This window comes from Balearica regulorum, chromosome 2 (assembly GCF_011004875.1).
Source record: "Balearica regulorum gibbericeps isolate bBalReg1 chromosome 2, bBalReg1.pri, whole genome shotgun sequence".
NCBI classification, from domain to species: domain Eukaryota; kingdom Metazoa; phylum Chordata; class Aves; order Gruiformes; family Gruidae; genus Balearica; species Balearica regulorum.
Genome location: NC_046185.1, coordinates 133,136,495 through 133,157,338, shown reverse-complemented (window position 1 = coordinate 133,157,338; position 20,844 = coordinate 133,136,495). Strand labels below are relative to the sequence as shown.

General features: G+C 37.2%; 1 protein-coding gene across 8 annotated transcripts in view; it reads right to left on the bottom strand.

The window, feature by feature from the left end:
* Nucleotides 1-1,867: 1,867 nt before the first annotated feature.
* The window catches only part of HYCC1 (hyccin PI4KA lipid kinase complex subunit 1), a 46,965-nt gene continuing 27,988 nt past the window's right edge, over nucleotides 1,868-20,844 (bottom strand). For 5 of the 8 annotated variants that reach the window (XM_075746017.1, XM_075746019.1, XM_075746018.1 and 2 more), the window contains 7 exons: nucleotides 20,257-20,337; nucleotides 19,723-19,838; nucleotides 19,293-19,388; nucleotides 14,817-14,933; nucleotides 13,982-14,069; nucleotides 13,314-13,473; nucleotides 1,868-5,271 (listed from right to left, as the gene is read on the bottom strand). In XM_075746017.1, the coding sequence (XP_075602132.1) occupies nucleotides 4,715-5,271; nucleotides 13,314-13,473; nucleotides 13,982-14,069; nucleotides 14,817-14,933; nucleotides 19,293-19,388; nucleotides 19,723-19,838; nucleotides 20,257-20,337 (1,215 nt within the window). In that variant the 3' untranslated portion in view covers nucleotides 1,868-4,714. Of the gene's footprint in view, nucleotides 5,272-6,132; nucleotides 6,428-13,313; nucleotides 13,474-13,981; nucleotides 14,070-14,816; nucleotides 14,934-19,292; nucleotides 19,389-19,722; nucleotides 19,839-20,256; nucleotides 20,338-20,844 lie in introns of all 8 variants that reach the window. The other 3 variants (XM_075746023.1, XM_075746024.1, XM_075746025.1) reach the window with 1 other exon arrangement.

Below are 20,844 nucleotides of genomic sequence, written 5' to 3'. Positions count from 1 at the left end.
GCGCGTTTGCAGGGAACACAAATGCAGAGCAGAAGTCAATACCCCCAGAGGGGTGTGCTGCCATTCACAGGGACATCAGACAGCACACATGAGCCAGCACATGAACCTCGGGAAGTGTCAAGGGCAATGCCAAGTCCTGCTCCTGGAGACAAACCACCCCAGGCACCAGCACACACAGGGGCTACGCAGCTGGAAAGTGGCTTTGCAGAAAAGGCCCCGAGGGTCTTCAATGACCAAGGGGAACGTGAGCCAGCCACACACGCCATGGCAGCAAAGATGGCCAAAAGCCCCTAGTCAGCCAGCAGGTCAGATATACATGGTGAAGGTGGCTGGATAGAAGACCAGATAATAAAGACACATTGCCGGTAATGGCTGCATATCACACCACTGTTATACTAAGATCATCAAAACTACAAAGTTGCCCAAGTAGTGCTACATTACTGACAGGACAGTCACCTACTTCTGCCATCAACCAGTTTACAACTCATCTGCTTGAGCTCACCTTTGCCTGTCAGTCAGTGTTCCTCAGCCAAGTGGTGTAGGCATGGCATCTTACCTGACAAGGCTGCGTTTGCACAGCCTGTGCTCCATAAAATGGGTATTCAGCACATTTTAAGTAATGTGGTCAATCTTATTGTGACTTCTAGATGTCTATAATGAAAACTGAACAAATACATTGCTATCTAGTGTGTTTTTCACAAACCCCATAAAGAAGAGGCGAGAGTATTTACAAAAGTATACAACTTCAAAAAAAACAGTTTAATTTACTGCCCAAATTATTAAACAGCAAACAAGACAACCTTGTAGTTTATACATTAGGAATGTAAGTTTTTGTGTACAGTTAAGAGAACACTTCACTGTAAAAAAGGTGAAATACTGTGTTACAAAAACACGGAACAGTCTCACAGAAGGAACTGAAGAAGATGAGAAAGTGTGGCACATTCATTTAAACTCAGGTTCTCAGGTGAAGACAGACATCTACAGACTGATGCAGCTATTCCACAGACTTTGGTCAATATTGAGAAATGTACACAGCCAGTAACAGAAGTAGAATTATACGAATACAAAAGGCAATATATTACACATCTATATACAGCACTGTAAGCCTCAAACACTGACAAAAGATATCAGACATAATTACGTTAGAAATTTCTAGAATCCTCACAGAAATGAGGAGAGACCTCCTTAGAGAGAAGTGTGGCTAGTATCGAGTATTTCTGTACCTGTCAAATCCATCAGGTATTCAAGGCAATTCCCTTCAGAAAAGTCATTGCAGCTCTACGGCTAGTGGTTAGAGGCCATACGCTTTCTGCACAAATGTTACAGATTCTCACAACAAAAATAATAATTCTCAGCTTCAACAGAGTTTTAAAAGTGTTGCTGCTCAAAGCCATCATTGGGAACAGTGTCATTTAGAACAGTAAGGTCAGTTGTAAATGTCAGCATTAAAACAACCCCTCTTGTTATAACTTGAGATGATTCACTCCTACATAACATTCTTCCTGCAGAACATTGCAGCTGTGTGTGATGTTTGGAGTGCATTCATCAGATCTACCCACTCCCGGGTAGACTACAATATGGGATGCCTTAATAGGTTTTCCTTACACTATTAGAAGACTTCTACTACTTTAATATATATTTTTCATTCATCAGTCTAAAGTGATCAGACAACGCTCAAAACCCAAGAGCCTGACAATTTTAGAAATATCGTGAAAGAATTAATCTATCTGCTTCCTGCCCTACCTTCCCTCTTTCCCTCTCCTCCCCACACCCCAATCCTGCACCACAAATATTTGGACAACAAATAATTCTGCCCTCACTCTCCTGCTTTTTTTTTTTCTTTTCCATTTTTAAGAAAAGAAAGAAGCACAACTGAAAGTTTTATTACTCACATCAGGAAAGAAATTCTTTAGACTTGATCAGTATCAAGGTGTGATGTCAGCTAACAAAAACATGCTCATTGTGTAAGTTGCTCCAGAAACCAATGCACACATATTTATATGAAGCCACTTATGTGTGGAAACAGCAGCTTTTAGTACCAAGAACCTTTCATCATTTTCTCAAAAAAGTATGAAGTTTGATGTAGTTTCAGTTGTATCAATATGAGCCGATATCTTGGCTTCAAGCCAGACCACAGTTAGAATAATTAATTGGATAAAATGATAAACTAAGTTTACTTTAACACTGACTTGTAGCCAACAAGTATTGCAAATATTATGTTACATATCTACATTTTATGGCATTTTAGATCCTTTGAAATTCTTATTATTTATAGCTAAAGTGACTAAATCTTCCCAGTACAATAAACATCTTTTATACCAATGCCCAGCTTGAAAGAGCATCTACTGAGATAACTGAAACAATCATGAACTAAAGAAACAAAACAAAACCAGTAGAATTTCTTAAAATTTCTAGTCCCTTAACACTAACTCACAACTAATACAGTCACAACAAACATTTGCCAATTGCAATTTTATATATCTATTCTAGTTTATGTTTCAATTTAAGTTACTGTAAAGCATTTCCAAAGTATTCTTAAGTGCTACACCGCAAGAGCGGATCAGGAGGCAGCTGTAAATTCTGCCGGTTATTTCTTCGTAACACCTAGAACAAAGGTCAAGGGAAGGAAGAGCTCTCCATTCAGTATATGTAGTGCTAGCCAGCCTCCGCTATCAGCTGCCTAAAGCCCTTCTATTGCTGGTGGTTATGCATGCTCCAGCAGCAACATGTATTAGCCAATCTGAAACAAATGTGCTGTCTAACATGTATTGCAGAAAAACCTGTAAAAAAGAGGCAACATTTTCTGCTGTACAAAGTGTTTACAAAAACATACAACTTCAAAGAACCAGTTTATTTCACTGGCCAAAGTATTAAACACTAAACAGGACAAACTTGTAGTTTATACATTAGGAATGTAAGTTTTCATGTACAATTTAGAACAAACTTCACTGTAAAAATGTGAAATACTGCGTTACTAGAACAGAATGGTGTCACACAAAAACCTGAAGAATGAGAAAGTATGGCACATTCATTTAAACTCAGGTTCTCAAGTGAAGACAAACATCTACAGACTGATGCAGCTACTCCACAGACTTTGGTGAATATTAAGAAATGTACACATCTAGTCTGCAGTGTTAGAAGTAGAATTATACAATTAATTTGTCCCTATCAACTATGTCTCCTCATCTCTTTTCATTAATCAGCTTATTAATCACTATAAACCTGAATAACATTAGCTGCTTAAAAGCTATTTGTGCTTCAGTTTAAGTCAAAAAGGGATAGCTAAACTTATCTCCAGGCAAGTAGGAAAGTCTACCAGAATTTTAGTGTTTATTTTATTACAAGGTTCTTGACAATAAGGGATCACTAGCTGCAGAAATCCAGACATGACTATGTTGGGCATGACTATGCCTTAGATCTTTATCCTGTTTCTCCACTCATAATAATATATTGTCTGTTTATCAGCTATCACTGCTACTGGAGTGGTTTTGTCAGCTATTGCTTCTCCAAAGTTCTGTGTAAGAAGTTTTAATATCCATTAAAGTCTTAATGTTATAAAAGTTGGTATCAAACAAGGTCACCAGACTAACTGAAGGTTAAAGGTTAGGTAACCTTGAACAGGCCCCTGTTTTAGAATTTCAAACTAGAAAAATAATAGATATAAAAGACTAGGAATTACAGTGCTAGTTGTATTTACATTATAATTTCCCTTTGTGCTTGCAAGTTACTGAAAGTACACATCCTTTGGTAGTATTCTCAGTCTCAAGTAAGAAGCTCATGTTAAACACATTCACACTCCTGATTTGCTTGAGTCAGTGCAAAGAGCTCATACCTTGTTTCCTACATAACATTGTTACATTAGCACATTTCTTCCCCATAAATCGTACAAATACTGATAATAGCGACTTTTCAATGAGTAGTTTTGTGCCTGATATTTCAGAATCTGAAAGAAAGAGTCTGTCACACAATTTTAAGTGTAAAGAGTGACTACTATAGCAACTGATAAGAACTCCTATCCGCAAGTACTGCTGCTGTATGGCTTTTGGCCCAGTTTGAGATGTAAAGAAAAATCAAAATGCATCTATAATTCAGACTCATATAGGCACAAAGAAGTATGAACATTGCAATGTGTACCAACTACCATTACAAAAACTGCCATAACATCAAACACTGAACTGATGCTTCTAGTTTTAACCTTACACATAAGCACAGCTTTCGCATGGCTAACGTAAGAGAATGTTTGTTCTTACAATGCTGTTCCAAAATTTCATGCCCATACTGCGAGACTCCTCTTAACTAAAACAAGCACTTGCAGTTTCGCCTATGCCAAGTGGCAGTGAAAAAATAGAATTTGGGAAAGAGGCTCTATTTGTTCCCACACTGTGCATTTGTAAAAAACCACACATTTGGTCAGGAGCTGAACAGCCAATCAATGCTTGTTAAACTGGTGAAGCTGTAAACTTCACATGAAGCTGTAAGCAATCAGGCGTATAAATACAGTAAGTCAAAGAGGAACTTTCCAAGCTATTAGAAGTTGACACAAAATAATTACAACTGTTGTCTATTCACCATTACTGTCAAATGTGAGCCAAATAAGAATTTACAGGCTTGAGGTTTAAGTAACATGTAGCATATTAAGGGGCTTAATGTACCAATGTACCAACATCAGCATGAACCCTCACTATTTTATTTTTTCATACTTGCCAATTTAATATCAATCTGTTGACAAAGTTATGCTAATACTAGGAGGTCGCTGCTGATTAGGTTGTTTGCTTAAAATGGGAAGATCCATTCTTTCTGTTCCATATATCAGTTTTTCCTCCTGAAGACTGCAAGCTGAAAACCTGTTCGCCTCTGTACCAGATACCCCACCACGGTTATTTGGAACTGTGACACCACTGACCTGTTCAAAGGATTTACTAAACACAGTAGTGGTCGTTCTGGCCAGACTATGGCTGCCAGGCTTAGGCAGGGACTGGCTAGTTGTCAGTGTCAGTCTCTTCAGAGAGACAAGCTCTAGATTCTCACTCATGGCTCTCTGAGTCTGTTTTCGTGACAAGTGTTCTCTGCAAGTTTCTCCTTCTTTTTCTTTTCCTCCAGCTTTGCTTCCTCCAGACCTTCGTTGACTCTTCCCTAAAAGGTTCTTACTGCTTGTGTTGCTGCTGTTAGATAGGGCAGACTGACTTGTACTAGAAGTAGCCCTAGAGTAAAACCCTTCATCAGTTTCAGATACTTCTATCAGTTCTTCTTGAATCGCTACATCAGTATTACCTGCATGGTAGAAAAAGAAAGAAAGAATTAGCAATTGACTTTCTCACATTAATTGATTTGACATATTGCTAGATTTTGATATTACAAGCATGAAGCCATACAGCCACAGAACAGAGAACAGAAGACAAAACACTTACCTATTCCATTACATTTTGGAATTAAGGTTCATTAGGATATAAAGTTACAGCAAATAATGCTGCATTAACTAGATCAAAAAGCATGCCCACAATCTCATTTTGTAGTGATTTTGGGGAAAAAAAAAATGCAGTCTTGTTAATTCATGCAAGAGATTAGAAACTTACAGATTAGAAGAAACCAGACAGAACAAAAAAATTGTAAATCTTATTCTGAGCAAGTGCTCCAATACATGATTTTGCAAAGCTCGTTAATTATAAAGGTATGTGATCAATGCCCCAGGACACCCAATATGGCACCTGCACGTTTCACAACCCAAGAATGCTTTAGGACTGAAAGGTCACCTTCTGCATCATAGGTCTGGTGGTATGAGTTGGAAACTCAAGCACATGAGATCTCCAGTATACCATGAAAGGTGGAATTTGGGAAATCTGAGGTATACAGCAAGATGGTATTCGCATCCATTTTGATGGATTCTTCATATCATTGATCACTGGATTTTGTAAGCCCAATAAATATGCTTTATGAACTCAAAGGTACATTGAGTCTCATAGTGTATTTTCTCCAGATTAAATAAATCTACTTGCAAGTACATTGTCATTGTCTGTGGCACAGACAGAGCTGTGTGCAATACATGCATTTGTGTTATTACACATGCAAATATATTAACTGCATACTTTAATTTTCCAAACATGCAGCAGTGACCCTTTCAATCAATAGTGGTACCTTAGAGTGCAGCTACAAGTGCTCTGCTAAAACTGCACTCTGCCAGATGAGTTTATTCCATCCTCCATCATTTTTCTTACAGATTTTTGCCTCCTGATTTCTGGCATGCCTTTGCTGTCAGTTCTAGGATCTGTAGCTGTTTCCTGTACTCCCTGCAAATGCTGAACATCATTCTCTGCTAGTGCTCTGCTCTTTTCCCCATTCCCGGTCCTCTCTCCAGCCACACTTGTGACACTAATCTCAGGTATGATAAAGTTGCCCAATTCAGTAGCATCATTACCATTCTCTGGTTGTTCTAGAATTAAAGATGGATAAGAAAACAAACAAACAAAAAAAAGATGTCTGAAACAAAACATGAAACAAAAGCCAATAGATACAGATGACTAAAGCATTATGAATTAAAGCAGATGTTCACATATTAACCTCTTGTTAATTAGCAACATTAGCAAGTATGGAATTTTGGTTTATTTCTAAATTGCAGGCTGCAATCTTTCAATTATTGGCCTGCACCCACATACTGGAAAGCCCTGCGCTTGATCTTTCAAAACCTGAAGTTTCTGAGGATCATGAAACAAACAAACAGTCAGAGATTATCAGAAATCAAAGAACTCTCCATAATTCACTTTTATGACTATATTCTCTGTATCGCCATGCTAAAATGAAACTTACTTTTACAATGAAATAGTATATCAACTTTATGTGTTATCATGCAAGACTAGAAATTCTACACATACGATGTCATGATAATGCACAGTGGTCAGCCTGAAAACTAATAGTGAAACAACTAAGCCAACTCAAGCACACTTTGACTTCTGTTTTCTTTCTTCATTTCAAAAAAAACTATTTTCAACCAGAAAGATATTTACAAGTAGGAAAAATCTCCAGTTACTAAAATTAACTTATTCAGATAAAACCTATGAAGTTTACTGCAGTTTTTGCCACCTACAATAATATACCATAAATGTTGACCTACTCAGCCTTTTTAAGCCTCTTATATGAGCTTACAACTAAATTAGTTTGCAATAAACTTATTTGTGTCACACAAGTCAGTTACTAAGTACAGTTGAGAAAACAGAGATTAAGCTGGGAGGAAGGAAAGCACCACAACTTCCCACAGCACTGAAAATACAAAACAAACAAACCAAAACTAACGAATTAAAGGCAAAACCCAGTGCAGCTTGGTTCTAAGATTACTTCTTTTCATTTGGCTAAGTCATCAACAGCAGATACACAAGTGCTCAGTGTGGCAAAAAAAATTATTTCAAGACAGTCAAAGATTCCTGCAGACATAGCCAAAAATCCCCAAGCAAACAGAAAACTCCACTGCTACTCAAAGCGTGAGAATGATGGTTGTGTTTAAGCACAAGAGATTTAATGATGATATTTAGTGATAACAATGCAATAGTTCCCACAAGGTCCTGGTAAAACAAATCTCAAAAGATGCCTGTCTACATTAGATGAAGACAGCTTTGAGTAGGATGAACTCTTGAGAAGAAAAAAAGTGAAAATAAAAACAGGAGTTGAAACTATGGAAATTTCAAGTATATGCAAGTAACAAGTTACAATCCTAGCAACTTGTCAGCTCCAGTGTTTGAAGTATTCTCTCTATCTGAAGGTCTTTTTAAAATTATTCAGAATTGCTTTATCAGCACTAGCTCTACAACCACAAAACTGCATTTACATGACCTGGAGAAGGAAAAGAAAAAAAAAAAGAGAAGCCATCAGTTATAGACAGTCACGGCACATCCTCCATGAAGGTGTATACCACAGAAATACAAGCGAAGAGCAGCAAGAACTACACTATATGCTATATAGTTATATATTCTACATGTGTTATATTAGTATACTATATGCAAACACTATGGCCACAAACTTGAGAAGACTAAAAGTGCACTAAAAGCATAGCTCACATTAAAGCTCAACTGAATCCCTGTGTTTTTTTCACAACGCAGCTCTTTCAGACCTGAGGATTAAGTAGGGACCAGACTATACTGTCAGTTTGCTACTGCATGTGACAGAAATTGGCAGTACAGACATTTAACTGACAGTATGAAATCCAAAACCAGAGAAATTTATGATGAGATGATTTTTCACAGTGGCAGCTCTAATGCTTTTCAGCTGGAGGGGATCCTCTCTTCCCCCTGTCCCCACAATGAGGACTCTTGCACAGGCACAGTGTACATCAAGGTCAAGCAGGCTACAGCGCTGGGCTTTTCGTTAGCATTTGTGCTGCCTGCATTTACCACAACAATGAAGTAAGTCTCAGAGCTAGGTTATTCTGGCAGGGATGGACATCATTGTCCCCCAGTGTAAGAGTTATCCCTGATTTTACCTGCAAATGCTAAGTATTGTGATTCTTTCTAACTACTCAACTACTAATGAAAGTATCTAATTAACAAGTTCTGTTATCCAAAGGAAATGACATTAATAAATGCTGCTATTAGCCACTAACTTCCTGATATTTGGCAGGAAACTGAAGTTAGAACTGTTTCCAAGTGTTACTCCTTCTAACAGCACTTTCTGCAAAAGACATCTGTTGTCAGTAACAAAGGTAACAACCAAGCACCGTGAACTACAACAGTATTAATAAATAATAAATACAATAATATTATATATTATATATAATAATACAATAATGATAATAATAATACAATAATACCACCATCACCAAATATAGCCTTTTTTTCTAAAAACATAGAAGCAGAAAAGTTAGTGAGAAGAGATCAATGCTCTGATTGGCCTCATAGGTCTAATTTTACTAGGGTGAAGTACCTGTGCCTCTCCCATGGTAACCTTCAAAGTCCTTCCTGCTTCCCCATCAGTGCAGCTATAGGCACCTTATTTCAGCAGAACTCCTTCTCAGAATCCACTGATCTCCCTATCCACAAGTCAATTCTGCTAGAAACGTCATTTGTCATTTAGAGCCAGGACACCCGAGAGAAGGAAGGGCAGACCAGAGCTTACTGTCAGTGCCCGCCCCATCAAGGGCAGAAAAGCACTTGTTAACAACACCCAGCTCCAAAGAGACGAGACTCAGAGAGCACAGGAGAAATCAGAGTAACAGAGGAAGAACTTTTTTATTACAGATTTTGTGTAACAGTTATTGTTGTTTGGTGGTGTGCGTTTCTAAATGTAATACCGTCCTGTGATATCAGCACTTTACCCATCATTGCTCCATTCCCAGAGCTCTGTAACCATTATCACAATGAACTGGGGGGAAAAAACAAAAAACCTTAAGTTTTACCCAGCATAATTATGTCTAATCTTTTAGTTAAGTGCTATTAACCACTTGCAATGAAAGGGAATATACCCTTCTCTGAGTTTAACACTGAACTACAGAAGGAAATTAAGTGAAAAAATGGGATACTGGGTATCTCAACTCCTATTAACACTGTCTACCAGAGCATCTACAGTCTCGTGGCCGGGATAAGACCACACAATCCATGTCCTTCATAGTAGCATCCCCTCCTTATTTTAAAACTTTTAAGAATACCTAAAACAAACCTTCAGCTTCATAGTGCTTGGTTTTGAAGATAATACTGCTTCAAGCTGGACAACTCTGGGGAGTCTGTCCTTTGAAAAAGAGATATTAATACCCAGTGCACAAGGCAATGTAGCAAAAGAGAAAACACTGCTAAATAGCGTAGAGACAAAACCAAATACTTATGTCAGTTTGAAAGTTAACATAAATATGCTCATAGCAGTTGAAGAAAAATGTATTTGCAGTTAGATTTCTGAATGCAACCAACCTTGATGAATGCATTTCATGATTACTAGCTGCTAAGAATTAATTCAAAAGATATTTCAATCATAGTCTACCTCATGACTACAGTTGCCTACATCATTTACGTCAGACTGCACAGGCAAACTGCCCATTTGGATTGTAATTCAATCTTAACCACCAGAAGCTCAAGCTGCATTTCCTGCACAACAATGTTAGCATTTTGAACTAGTCACAAAAGCATCAAGGTTGTATCCCAAAATGAACATTCATTCCAGATTCCTAAAAGTTATAACTATTTCAGGACTTAATACTGTTTCAAAAAAAGTAAAAAAATCCTCTCCACAGAGATTCAAAGACTAATGTTTCTAAACCTTGTGTACTACATGAAAGTCAATCTCTGCAATGGGGAAAAAAATAACATCTTGTCCTTCTTCTATAGTTGACGTCTTTGATTTTGTATTATGTGTCTTGCCAACATCTGCTTATCTCTTCTTATTCAGTCTGTCACATCAGAGTATTTCTCTTACATGCATTACCTCTACACACAGGAGTTTTGCAGAGCAACCATTTTATAGGGTGGTTTGGCAGATTTTACACTGGCAAGGAAAGTGTTGCTCAGCTTGCTTTGTTTTTACCTAGCTTCCATAAATAACCACTCATTTAGGTGTTTATGCCCCTTATACACTGTATGATTTTTCTGGTTCTCCTTTATTTGTGAATGGAAGTGGAAATGCCACTTAAGGCTTGTTTTTAAAATATGAATGCTACAAAAAACTAATTCTAGATAGAGGCACTAATGCTTCTCTTTTTTAAGCTTTATGATTTATAGGCAATCCAATTCAATAACACTAAACAATTTGTTGATAAGCGGTGGCTACTATCAACTGACTCTATAAGTACTATCCATTTGTGATTAGATGGTTCCATTTTGTAAATAACCTTCATCTTTAGTACCTCTAAAGTACCTACCTTAGAAGTCCAGATTCACAATACTAATTTGATTTTTAAAAAAGTCCTTCTAAGTAACAGTTCTAATGAACAAGTTACAGGATTGAGTGTCTCAACAAGATTTTTTTCAAAACTGACTTCAATCTAGAGTTCTAGTAAAGGCTAGTAATATCTAATGCCTGAAAAGTTTTATAGTAAGCTGAATTTTTTAAAACATAAAAAAAATAAAGCCTGTGTTTCTCAGCTGGAAATGTGATTGGCTGTAATTCTTTCATTTATTTTATACAAATGGCTAATGATTAGAAAGTGCTGCTCTTGCTTCCCCGAAGGATGCTTTGCTTCATCAGGTCTTCTGGTCCACATAGTGTATAAGATCAAACCACCTCCCAGCTCTCTCCTCTAGCTTCCTAATCTATTTGTACAACTCTTTTTATTATACTGAAGCACAAAGATAAAACCCCAAATATACTTTTTCCCTTTACACCATGGGAGAGAGAATAATGGTCAGGAGGAGGTACAAGGTTTGTCATCTGATTTCTACCAATTCCAGAATTTATTTTAATTTAAACAAGCATGTGTAAGCACAAGCCTCGTTATTCTTTCTGCAGGCTGACCCTGAAGATCTATTCCATCTCTTTCTTTCATCAAGAATTGAAGGGCACTGAATTATGAAACCATCCACACTGACTTTAAAAAGGCGTTTCAAATCACAAAAAGCAATTTTCAGTATTTTATAATGAAAATTTGGAGGAGATGAGCTTAAGTGGTATATGCATGGAATATTTACGATTTAAAGTAAAACAACTGGACAGTCAAAGATACCACAGCCTCAGTTTTGGGCTTTAAACTAATGTTTACATCACCTTCAAACTTACAACTACCCTGACAACCTGCAACAAAAGTTCCCCTCTCACTCTGCCCTACACCAAGTGATTTTCTTCCTCTTCATTATATCCACTAAATCTTCATTAAATCGAGGCAAATCCAAAGGTTTCTCAATAACCCAAACAAAATGTTGACAAGAGCTTTTTTTGTAAAAGTCCTTGATTTTTTAATCCTCATCCCTAAACACGGACTACTACTCACTTGGGTCATACTAACCAGATTATCACTGTTTCTCTCAACTTGTCCTGCTTTATCTGACTCCCATAAAACGCAGCATACCGCTCCATTTCTGTAAGTCCTACTATTATTCTCATTTCCCTTTCACCTTATTGTTATCTGCTGCACAGCACACTTGGCCCACCCATTCTACCTTGAACTTCACCAAGCATCACCCCTGCAAGAAGGCAATAGTTGTAAAAACTTCTGTATTTCTGTATTTGCTGAAAAATTTGCATTCTTATAAGGATGGTTCCAACACTCATTCTGTAACATTTTTATTTCATTTTTTCCTGTAAACACAAAGGGAATGTTTATTTTAATACACTTTCAATTCCTCTGAATGAACTAGCACTCAGTATCCCTAATCTGTGTTCCCATCTACTACGTGTACTGGTTTTGGCTGGGATAGAGTTAATTTTTTTCAGAGTGGCTAGTATGGGGCTATGTTTTGGATTTGTGCTGAAAACAGTGCAGATAACACAGGGATGTTTCAGTTACTGCTGAGCAGCACTTACACAAACCCAAGGCCTTTTCTGCTTCTCACACCACCCCACCAGCCAGTGGGCTGGGGGTGCACAAGGAGTTGGGGAGGGGGCACAGCCAGGACAGCTGACCCAACTGACCAAAGGGATATCCCACACCATATGATGTCATGCTCAGCATATAAAGCTGGGGGAAGAAGGAGGAAAGGGGGACATTCGGAGTGATGGCGTTTGTCTTCCCAAGTAACTATTACGTGTGCTGGAGCCCTGCTTTCCTGGAGATGGCTGAACACCTGCCTACCCATGGGAAGTGGGGAATGAATTCCTTGCTCTGTTTTGCTTGTGTGTGTGGCTTTTGCTTTAGTTATTAAACCGCCTTTATCTCAACCCACAAGTTTTCTCACTTTTTCTCCTCTGATTCTCTCCGCCATCCCACTGTGGGGGGAGCGAGTAAGCAGCTGTGTGCAGTTTAGCTGCTGGCTGGGGTTAAACCACAACAGCAAAACATAATAATTTATCCCTCTACCCTTAAATCTAATTTTGTTTTAAATAATTTAAGACAGATGAGGTTCTACAGTAAAGTTCTTAAATGTTTGCTTTGATTCAGGTACTATAAACTATTTTTCAGAAGAAAACAGGAACAATGGCCTCTATAAAGAATTAGTAAGTTTGCACAGCTCCCTTTAACAAAGAGGCTTTTTGTAGTTTTGGTTTTTGTGGGGTATTTTTCTAAACACGATTAAGGAAATAAAGAATATACTTCATCTGAACTGCATTAAGATTCCCATTCACCAGTCAAGAAAATAAAAACCTCCAAACCGCTGCTTGCTTACTAGCAATGTCGATGTGCAATAATAAAATTCTCAATGCTATTTTAAACACATGTAAAAAGTTGAGAATTCACTGCAAAATGTGTTTCTTACCATGCCTTTTCCATCTATGCCCTCGAATTGACATGCTAGTCACAGCATTTCTTGATATTCTGGATGAAGTAGGTGTAATTTCAACCTGAATGCATCTTGTACCTTCTTTACTAGATTTCATGGCACCCTGAGGCAGTGAAGCTTTTATTGCATTAGCAACCTAGAAGCAAAAAGATGCAGTTAAGTTCTTAACATGAAGATCCAGATTTTAGAAGAAGAATTCCATCAGGGGATTCTTATTACTCCAAGAAGAATACTGCGTACAGTTCCAGTTTAAGGTCAAAAAGCACACTAGCTTTTTGCACAGGTTATAAAGAATGCTGATTGCAATGACCTCTCAGAACTAATACTTGCCACTTTTTAAAACCAAGTTTCCAGTTCAAAGACATGGCTGTTACTTCAGAGTGCTTCTGCACTATCTTCTAAGCTTTTAAGACTTAGAAGCGTTCTACTGAGAATAGCTTGTTCACTAGGGAAGATGACAAAATAACTAAGTACATTGAAAATACCTGCGCGCACACGTGTACATACTTACAGATGTAGGTATGCACACGACCACAGTCACATAGACCTCATGGGATTTAGGTTCCTGGTGTGATGCTGCATCATGCAGAAGGATTTCCGAGACTAAAAATTCTACTCAAAAAACGCTGAAATACAATACCTACCAGCAGAGGTTCTGGATACAGTTCCAGCTGTGCTCTATACAAAATGTCATCCATAGCTTTACGAGCCAGATCCCATTCTCCATTATAACTACAAAGGTAAACATATACATAATAATAAGCATCTATATCAACAGATGAACCTTCCTGGTCACATAACGTTCACAGATTTAGTGTTCCTTGAGAGCTCAATTTAGAGGAGTCAAACTACTTGGGTTCATTAGCAGTAAGCCAGCTATTTAGAGAACTTGTTCTGAAGTAGCATCTATGGAGATAAAGTATTATTTTCCTTGGCCACCATGAGCAGTTTAAAAGTGACATAATTAGTTATTGATCAGCTTGCCATGAAATATTCTGAAATTCAAAACAGGAACGTTTTAATATTACTCTACCTTTTGAGTATTCCTGTGTTACTAGTCTCTAATTATTTCAGTTAACAAGAAAGCTTCACACATTAACGTGATATCAAAGGGTAGATGACATCAGCATTTCACAGAAAAAATATAAGACCTTTTTTCCTTAACTAGATTGATGTCAAAACTAAGCATGCAAAAATGCAGACAGCAGACAACGGTTGAAAAAGGGGGTTTTGAAAGATTTTCACGTCAGCAGTTATACCTATTAAGTGCTGTTCTAGCCCTCTTTCCCCCAGTATGACATAGGTAGCTTCAGCCGACTAGCTGGAGAACTATGTACTCTTCCCAAGGACCTTATTACTAGACACAGCATCTATCCACTAGAACATAAAACATCTCAAAAGATAGGATGCCTAAATGAGTGTAAAAATTAAGCTGACATTTCTTTATTTTGTACGCATATAAAAAAACAACCAACTTACAAGGCATAATAAATCCCTGTTAGCATTTGCACCATGAATTCAGATGAGACTGGAATCCTACTGTTGACTCCCTTGTACTTTCTCACTTGTTGGCGAGGATATCCACAGACACAAATTCTAAAGAAATCATGCATTTGTCATTAGCAAATAATGTAGAACCACCTTTGTACAGAACACTACAAAGCTAGGTGTTTAGTATGTATTTTAATTACAATAGACCCACAGGAAGGTAGCCATTAACAACCCTGTCCTGAAGCAGACTATTTCTTATTATGGGAGAAGGGTATGCCCTCTACTGGCAGAGTTCAAATCCCTCACAATAGAGACGTCCTAGAAACTCTTGTTAGACTACGTGAACATGAAAGAAAACTGCCAGTAAAAGCCATTCTGAATCCACACATTTGCTGCAGAATAGAAAAAGTTAACGGTATTTAAGGAAATTAAGCAGCAGAGCAACTATTAATATTACAGACAGAAACATAAGTGTCATTGCATATAATATGGAAGTTGAATACAAGTTTTCAAGCAAAGAGAACCACATCAAGTTCTGTAGTCAAAACATTTTGGAAATCCAAGACACTGGGCAGTTAAATATTCAATTCATTGGCTATTACTGGACTTCTGGAATGACCTTTAATGACATTAATCAAAGTATTTCCTTCTCCAAAGCATGGATTAGAAGGTTTAGTCTCAGAAAACTTCAATTCTTCAGCTTCAATATCAGAGAGCTTGTAACACTCCTCTAAAATCTATTTTTTTTTCAGAAAAATAATTAAGATTGTATTGTAGTACCTTTGAAATTACATATGTAATAGAGATTTCAGGAGCCTTTTTTTTTTATTAATACTAAATTTGCCACTAACCTACTGCACTTTTTTTCCTCTTCTCCTCTAGCCCACAACTCATCTTCTGCTTTGGCTACTTAAAAAAAAAAAGCTGACAGCACCCCCAAGATCTCTAAGGCTCAGCAACAGTCCCAGTATGTACTTTACACCTAATATGACTCTTCATGCTGGTGTCACCGTATCTCCAAATAAAAACAACCAAAAAAGATTTTAAACACTTAATCAGGAAAGACAGGAAGTCATGCTAGTGATAAAACGCAAGGAAACAAAAAATATTAGGAGATGCTTATAAAGGAAGAATCATAGAATAGATGGGTCAGAAGGGACCTGAAAGCTCATCTAGTTCCATGGGCAGGGACACCCTCCACTAGACCAGGTTGCCCAAAGCCCCATCCAACCTGGCCTTGAACTCTTCCAGGGATGGGGCATCCACAGCTTCTCTGGGCAACCTGTTCAGTGCCTCACCACCTTCATAGTGAAGAATTTCTTCCTTATGTCCAATCTAAATCAACCCTCCTTCAGCTTAAAGCCATTCCCCCTTGTCCTATCGCTACAGGTCTTGGTAAATAAGCCTCTCATCTTTCTTATAAGCCTCCCTTATATATATAGAAGGGCTGCAATAACGTCTTCCTGAGGTCTTCTCCAGGCTGAACAACCCCATCTCTCTCAACCTGTCTTCAAAGGAGCAGTGCTTCAGCTCTGATAATTTCTGTAGCTCTCCACTGCACCCAGAAGTCCACGACACAAGTCTATGTCTTTCTTTAACTGGGAACCTCAGAGCTGGACACAGTACTCCAGGTGGGGTCTCATGAGAGCCAGAGGAGGAGAATAGCCTCCCTCAACCTGTTGGCCACACTTCTTTTGATGCAATCTATGATATAATTGGCTTTCTGGCTCCATGCACTCATCCATAAACCCTAAGCTTGTGCTGACAGTTTTATAGAGTTGGTCAACTGCTGCTCTGAGCATCAGCATTTAATCATAACTCTCACCAAAATTTACAACCCTAATTACAAACTTCTCAGACTGGCCTAGATCAAGATTTAAGTCACTGAATTCAACAATCCAAAATCATATTTAAAAAAAAATAATTTGCTTAGTTTTGGATTTTGATTTTCAAGAGTAGCCAAACATGTTAATTTGTAACTAATAGCAAGTTTTCCCCTAAATTTGATATTATTGTTGGCCAGACGCACAGACTATTTAAGTACTCCTTCCTTCTTCACTCAGATTTTAAACTCCATTTTTCCTATTGTTAGGAATACATTACTTCAGATTGTATTGTGATTTGTGTCTCATTGTTCAAATGGCTTAAAACTCTAAATTTTTAGAAACCAGAATACAAATAAATTTGTACCTTAAATTACACAGAGTTCACCCTGCAAAGTATACAAACAGCTAGTTAAAACAAAAATCTTTCTTCCAGTTAAGTGAATCAAATTCACTCTTCTGTTAAATATGCTTAAGATGTTGAAACCAAATGAGTTCATCCTCTTACATTTCATTTTGTCCATAAATGGTAAAAGTTAAAGCATAAAAGCTGTTCTTCTGACTCTTACCTAGTCCTAAACCACATGAACCAGTTACTGAAATTACCTAGGTTGAATAACTCCTCCACAAAAATGCCATCCCATTTTCCTCCTCTTATCCCCCAAAAGAGACTATTATTAGGCAACTTGGGCAACACTTTAGTTCCAGATAGTCCATATTTTCTACCAATGGTTTGGCTCACAGATGACACTTGTAATCCACTAAAATAATAAGCATTTCAGTGTTGTGTAAAGCCCGAGGGGTGGAAGCAGCAGCAAGTAAGTGCCCAGTTTAAATAAAGATGCTAGTTTACATAAAATCCATCTAACCAGGTCATTTTTATGCCAATGCATATATTTATGCATTTACTAGATGCTACTGTACAAGAAAACAGTAAGAATTTTTGGGGGAAAATAGCGAACTCACCGTAGGAATGTGATCAGTTAACACTGACAGTTATATAGAAAAGACCTTAATACAGGCACTCTTTTAATGTGATTGATTTAATGTGATTAAAACTATTGATTAGTTTTAAAAAGCCCTAGTCTAATCCGAGTTACTTCCTCTAAAAATGCTACAATGACATCAGCAAAACTGCTTGGCTTAACATCAGAGTAAGATACTATTCTTATGAAAAGAGACTTAGTAACTGAAGATGCCCAAATGCAAAAAATCTGAATTTACAACACTCGAGATCAGCAAAAATATTTTGTGCTGCAATTGTCACATTTACAGTTCATGTTTGTAAATAAGTACTAGAAGCTTTTGCTTCTTTAGAAAAGTCATAAAAATTTAATTAGATTTACTAGAAGAAAACACATTAATTGTAGATTGCTTTCACACACATCTTCCAAAAGCTACCTAAATTCAACACTGCTCAAACCAATTAAAGGAGTTATTCTATAGATTCTTCCGAGAATTTTTGTCAGGACCACATCCAAATAGGACACTGACAGATATTCTGGTCTTCTGACACGAATTTCCTTGAATCCCTAAAATGATGTCAGCATGAGATTTTCAGTAAGCACAGAAACATGGATGCCAAAACTAGTAGGGAATGAAGAACTAAGATAAAATTCAAATTGCACAGTATCAAATAATTCGGTATCAAAACATTCAACATTTTGAAGTAGATAGACTCGCTTGCATCTACTGGTAATTTGCTTAGATTTTTTCGGATGCTTTTTAACAATTATTTATGCCAAATATAATCAAAACCTAATCAAGCCAAATAAGCAACATCAGTCTCCTGTCAACAAACCTTAGCTTGTAAATATTTTTTACCTTAAATTTTAGAGCAGCACATCTGACAAAGATCTTGTAAAGACTCTAGTAAGTATTGCCAAGTGCTCCAATGCTCTCTCACCTCCTCTGAGGAGGAGAGAAGCTTACAGGCATCCATTACCATGTTTTGTTTGTGTGAGGAACCTGGGAACTCTGACTGGTAAGAAGTTGCTGTAGCTGACTTCAAGGCCTCTCTTGAGTTTCCTGGGTTAATGAGAGCATTCTAATTTTTTCCTTTACCCAAAGTCCACTTTCAAAAATCTAGAGATAGATATATTTACTACCAGTTCTTCCTCTTTGAAAAAAGAAATGGATCAAAAATAGATACTGTAATTAAAGCTGAGGTGGGTTTTGTTTTTTGAAGTAACAGCAGATTTTGGAAATATTCTTACAGATACTTTGAGTATGTCTAGTTTCAAAGACCTAATATAATTTTAAGAAAGTTTCAACTTGCAGAGCATCCAAATATATTTAACAAGCTTGCAATGCAAAATTCACCAAGATTTTAGAAGACATTACTGATTTTATTTAATTCACACACCTACAACTACTTTGATTAAAAACAAACAGTTCCCTTGCTTTGACTTTTCAACAGCACTGCATACAAACCAGGCTATTGCTTCCCCATTTTGAGATCTTGACCCAAAGTTACATAAGAGATACTTTAAAAGCAAACAATACAGCTGTGAACACTTATGAAAGTCAAGTTTACAAGCAGGTTTTGGAAACCTGAAGTTTGTTTTTTCTAAAAAAAAAGTTCAAACTGCATTTCAAGTTGAAAATGCAATTTAAAGTGTAATCAACATACAGAAATTACCTTGAACAAATTTGACACAATGACTGAAGAGAAACTGCAGGCATGTAGCTCAAGGCAGCATTGTAACAGAGCAGAAGGAAAGTCAGCACTTCAAACCTGGGATTTACAAGAAACATTAGAATTACGTTACCAGTTTTATTTTGGAAAACAAAACAAGTTTACGCAGACATTTTCAAGAGTTATTTGAACAGATTTGGTATTTCGTTTCAATAAAATTGACAATTTAATAGTTTGGTTCTGTAAGCTTTTCCTCTTCATGTAGTAATAGGCACTGCCAGTCTTTCTGCATCTACATTTACACGTGTTAAAAAAAACCAAAAAACACCACAAAACACAGCATACATCTATCCACCTTCAGTCTATATGAAAAATTATAAGAAGTTAAAATTGATTAGTGATTCTCAAGCAAAATCCTATTACACAATTTCACCTGTTCTGTGCTGTTAACATCTCCCTCTGAGGATGAGGTCCACTGTATACAACTCGGGACAAACCATGCTGCGATAAAGCTCCTTCAGTGAGAGCCATGGAGCCGATGCTGGAAGGCTAAGGGAAAAGGGGTCATTCAAAACATGTCTGCCTGAAGTCTTGCTCCAATGCAGGTGAAAATAGACAACAATCAGCATCGCCATATTTGTACATTTTCAAAAGGCTTAAGGTTATCTGACTGCTTAGCTGTCTTAGATTTGAGAAGTTATTTTACACCAGGTAAGGAATATGGCTTCAGAATAGAGAGGAAAAAAAAAAAAAAGAGATGGTGCATGGATATTATGGAGTTATGACTATTCAGTCTTGAAGAGGCCTTAGAGACCAGTTAGTAGTACTCAGAAGACTGAGAAATACGTTCCTATGTCATCGTGCAACACATTAAAATCACTTTTCACTTTTATTCTTAACAAACAGGCCCCCAAAGCATGCTGCCTTCCTCAATCAGTAACAACTTTACGTTGTAGATGTCACTTACTTCATGATAGACTGAAGGTTTGGACAAAGATGGAATTGTGAAACTCAGCACTTTGCTATGTCCCTCTTTGTCAACTATCTCCTGAAAAAGACAGACGATACCAATGGTTATACTGTACTATACAAGCCAGACATTCAAAAATGTTAAATGCTGGGTGGAGGTGAATGGATAAAGAAAGCCAATAAATTATTATAGGGACAGATAGGGATACTATAACAATCTGAGCTACAAGCTAGAAATTATCTCAGCATTTGCTTTCTATCAGAGTGCATTTGCTTTGTTTCTGAAAACTATTCAAATGACTTAGCAAAGGGCATGTGCATTTGCATACACAGTCCACCTTAAAAACACTATCTGGAAATCTCAGTATGTTTAAACACTGTATCTTTTTTTAATTATACACTATTTGCTAATTGTGAAGGTTAATGCTCAATAATTCTTTTCTGTAAACTATTTACCCATCAAGTAATGATTCTACGAATAATTTGTTTTGGAAATATTATAGCTCTGGAATGATTCCAACCTCATATGGTTTGATAGTAGCAGACATCATCATATTTGCAAAAGCCAATGTCTGATAATTCCATA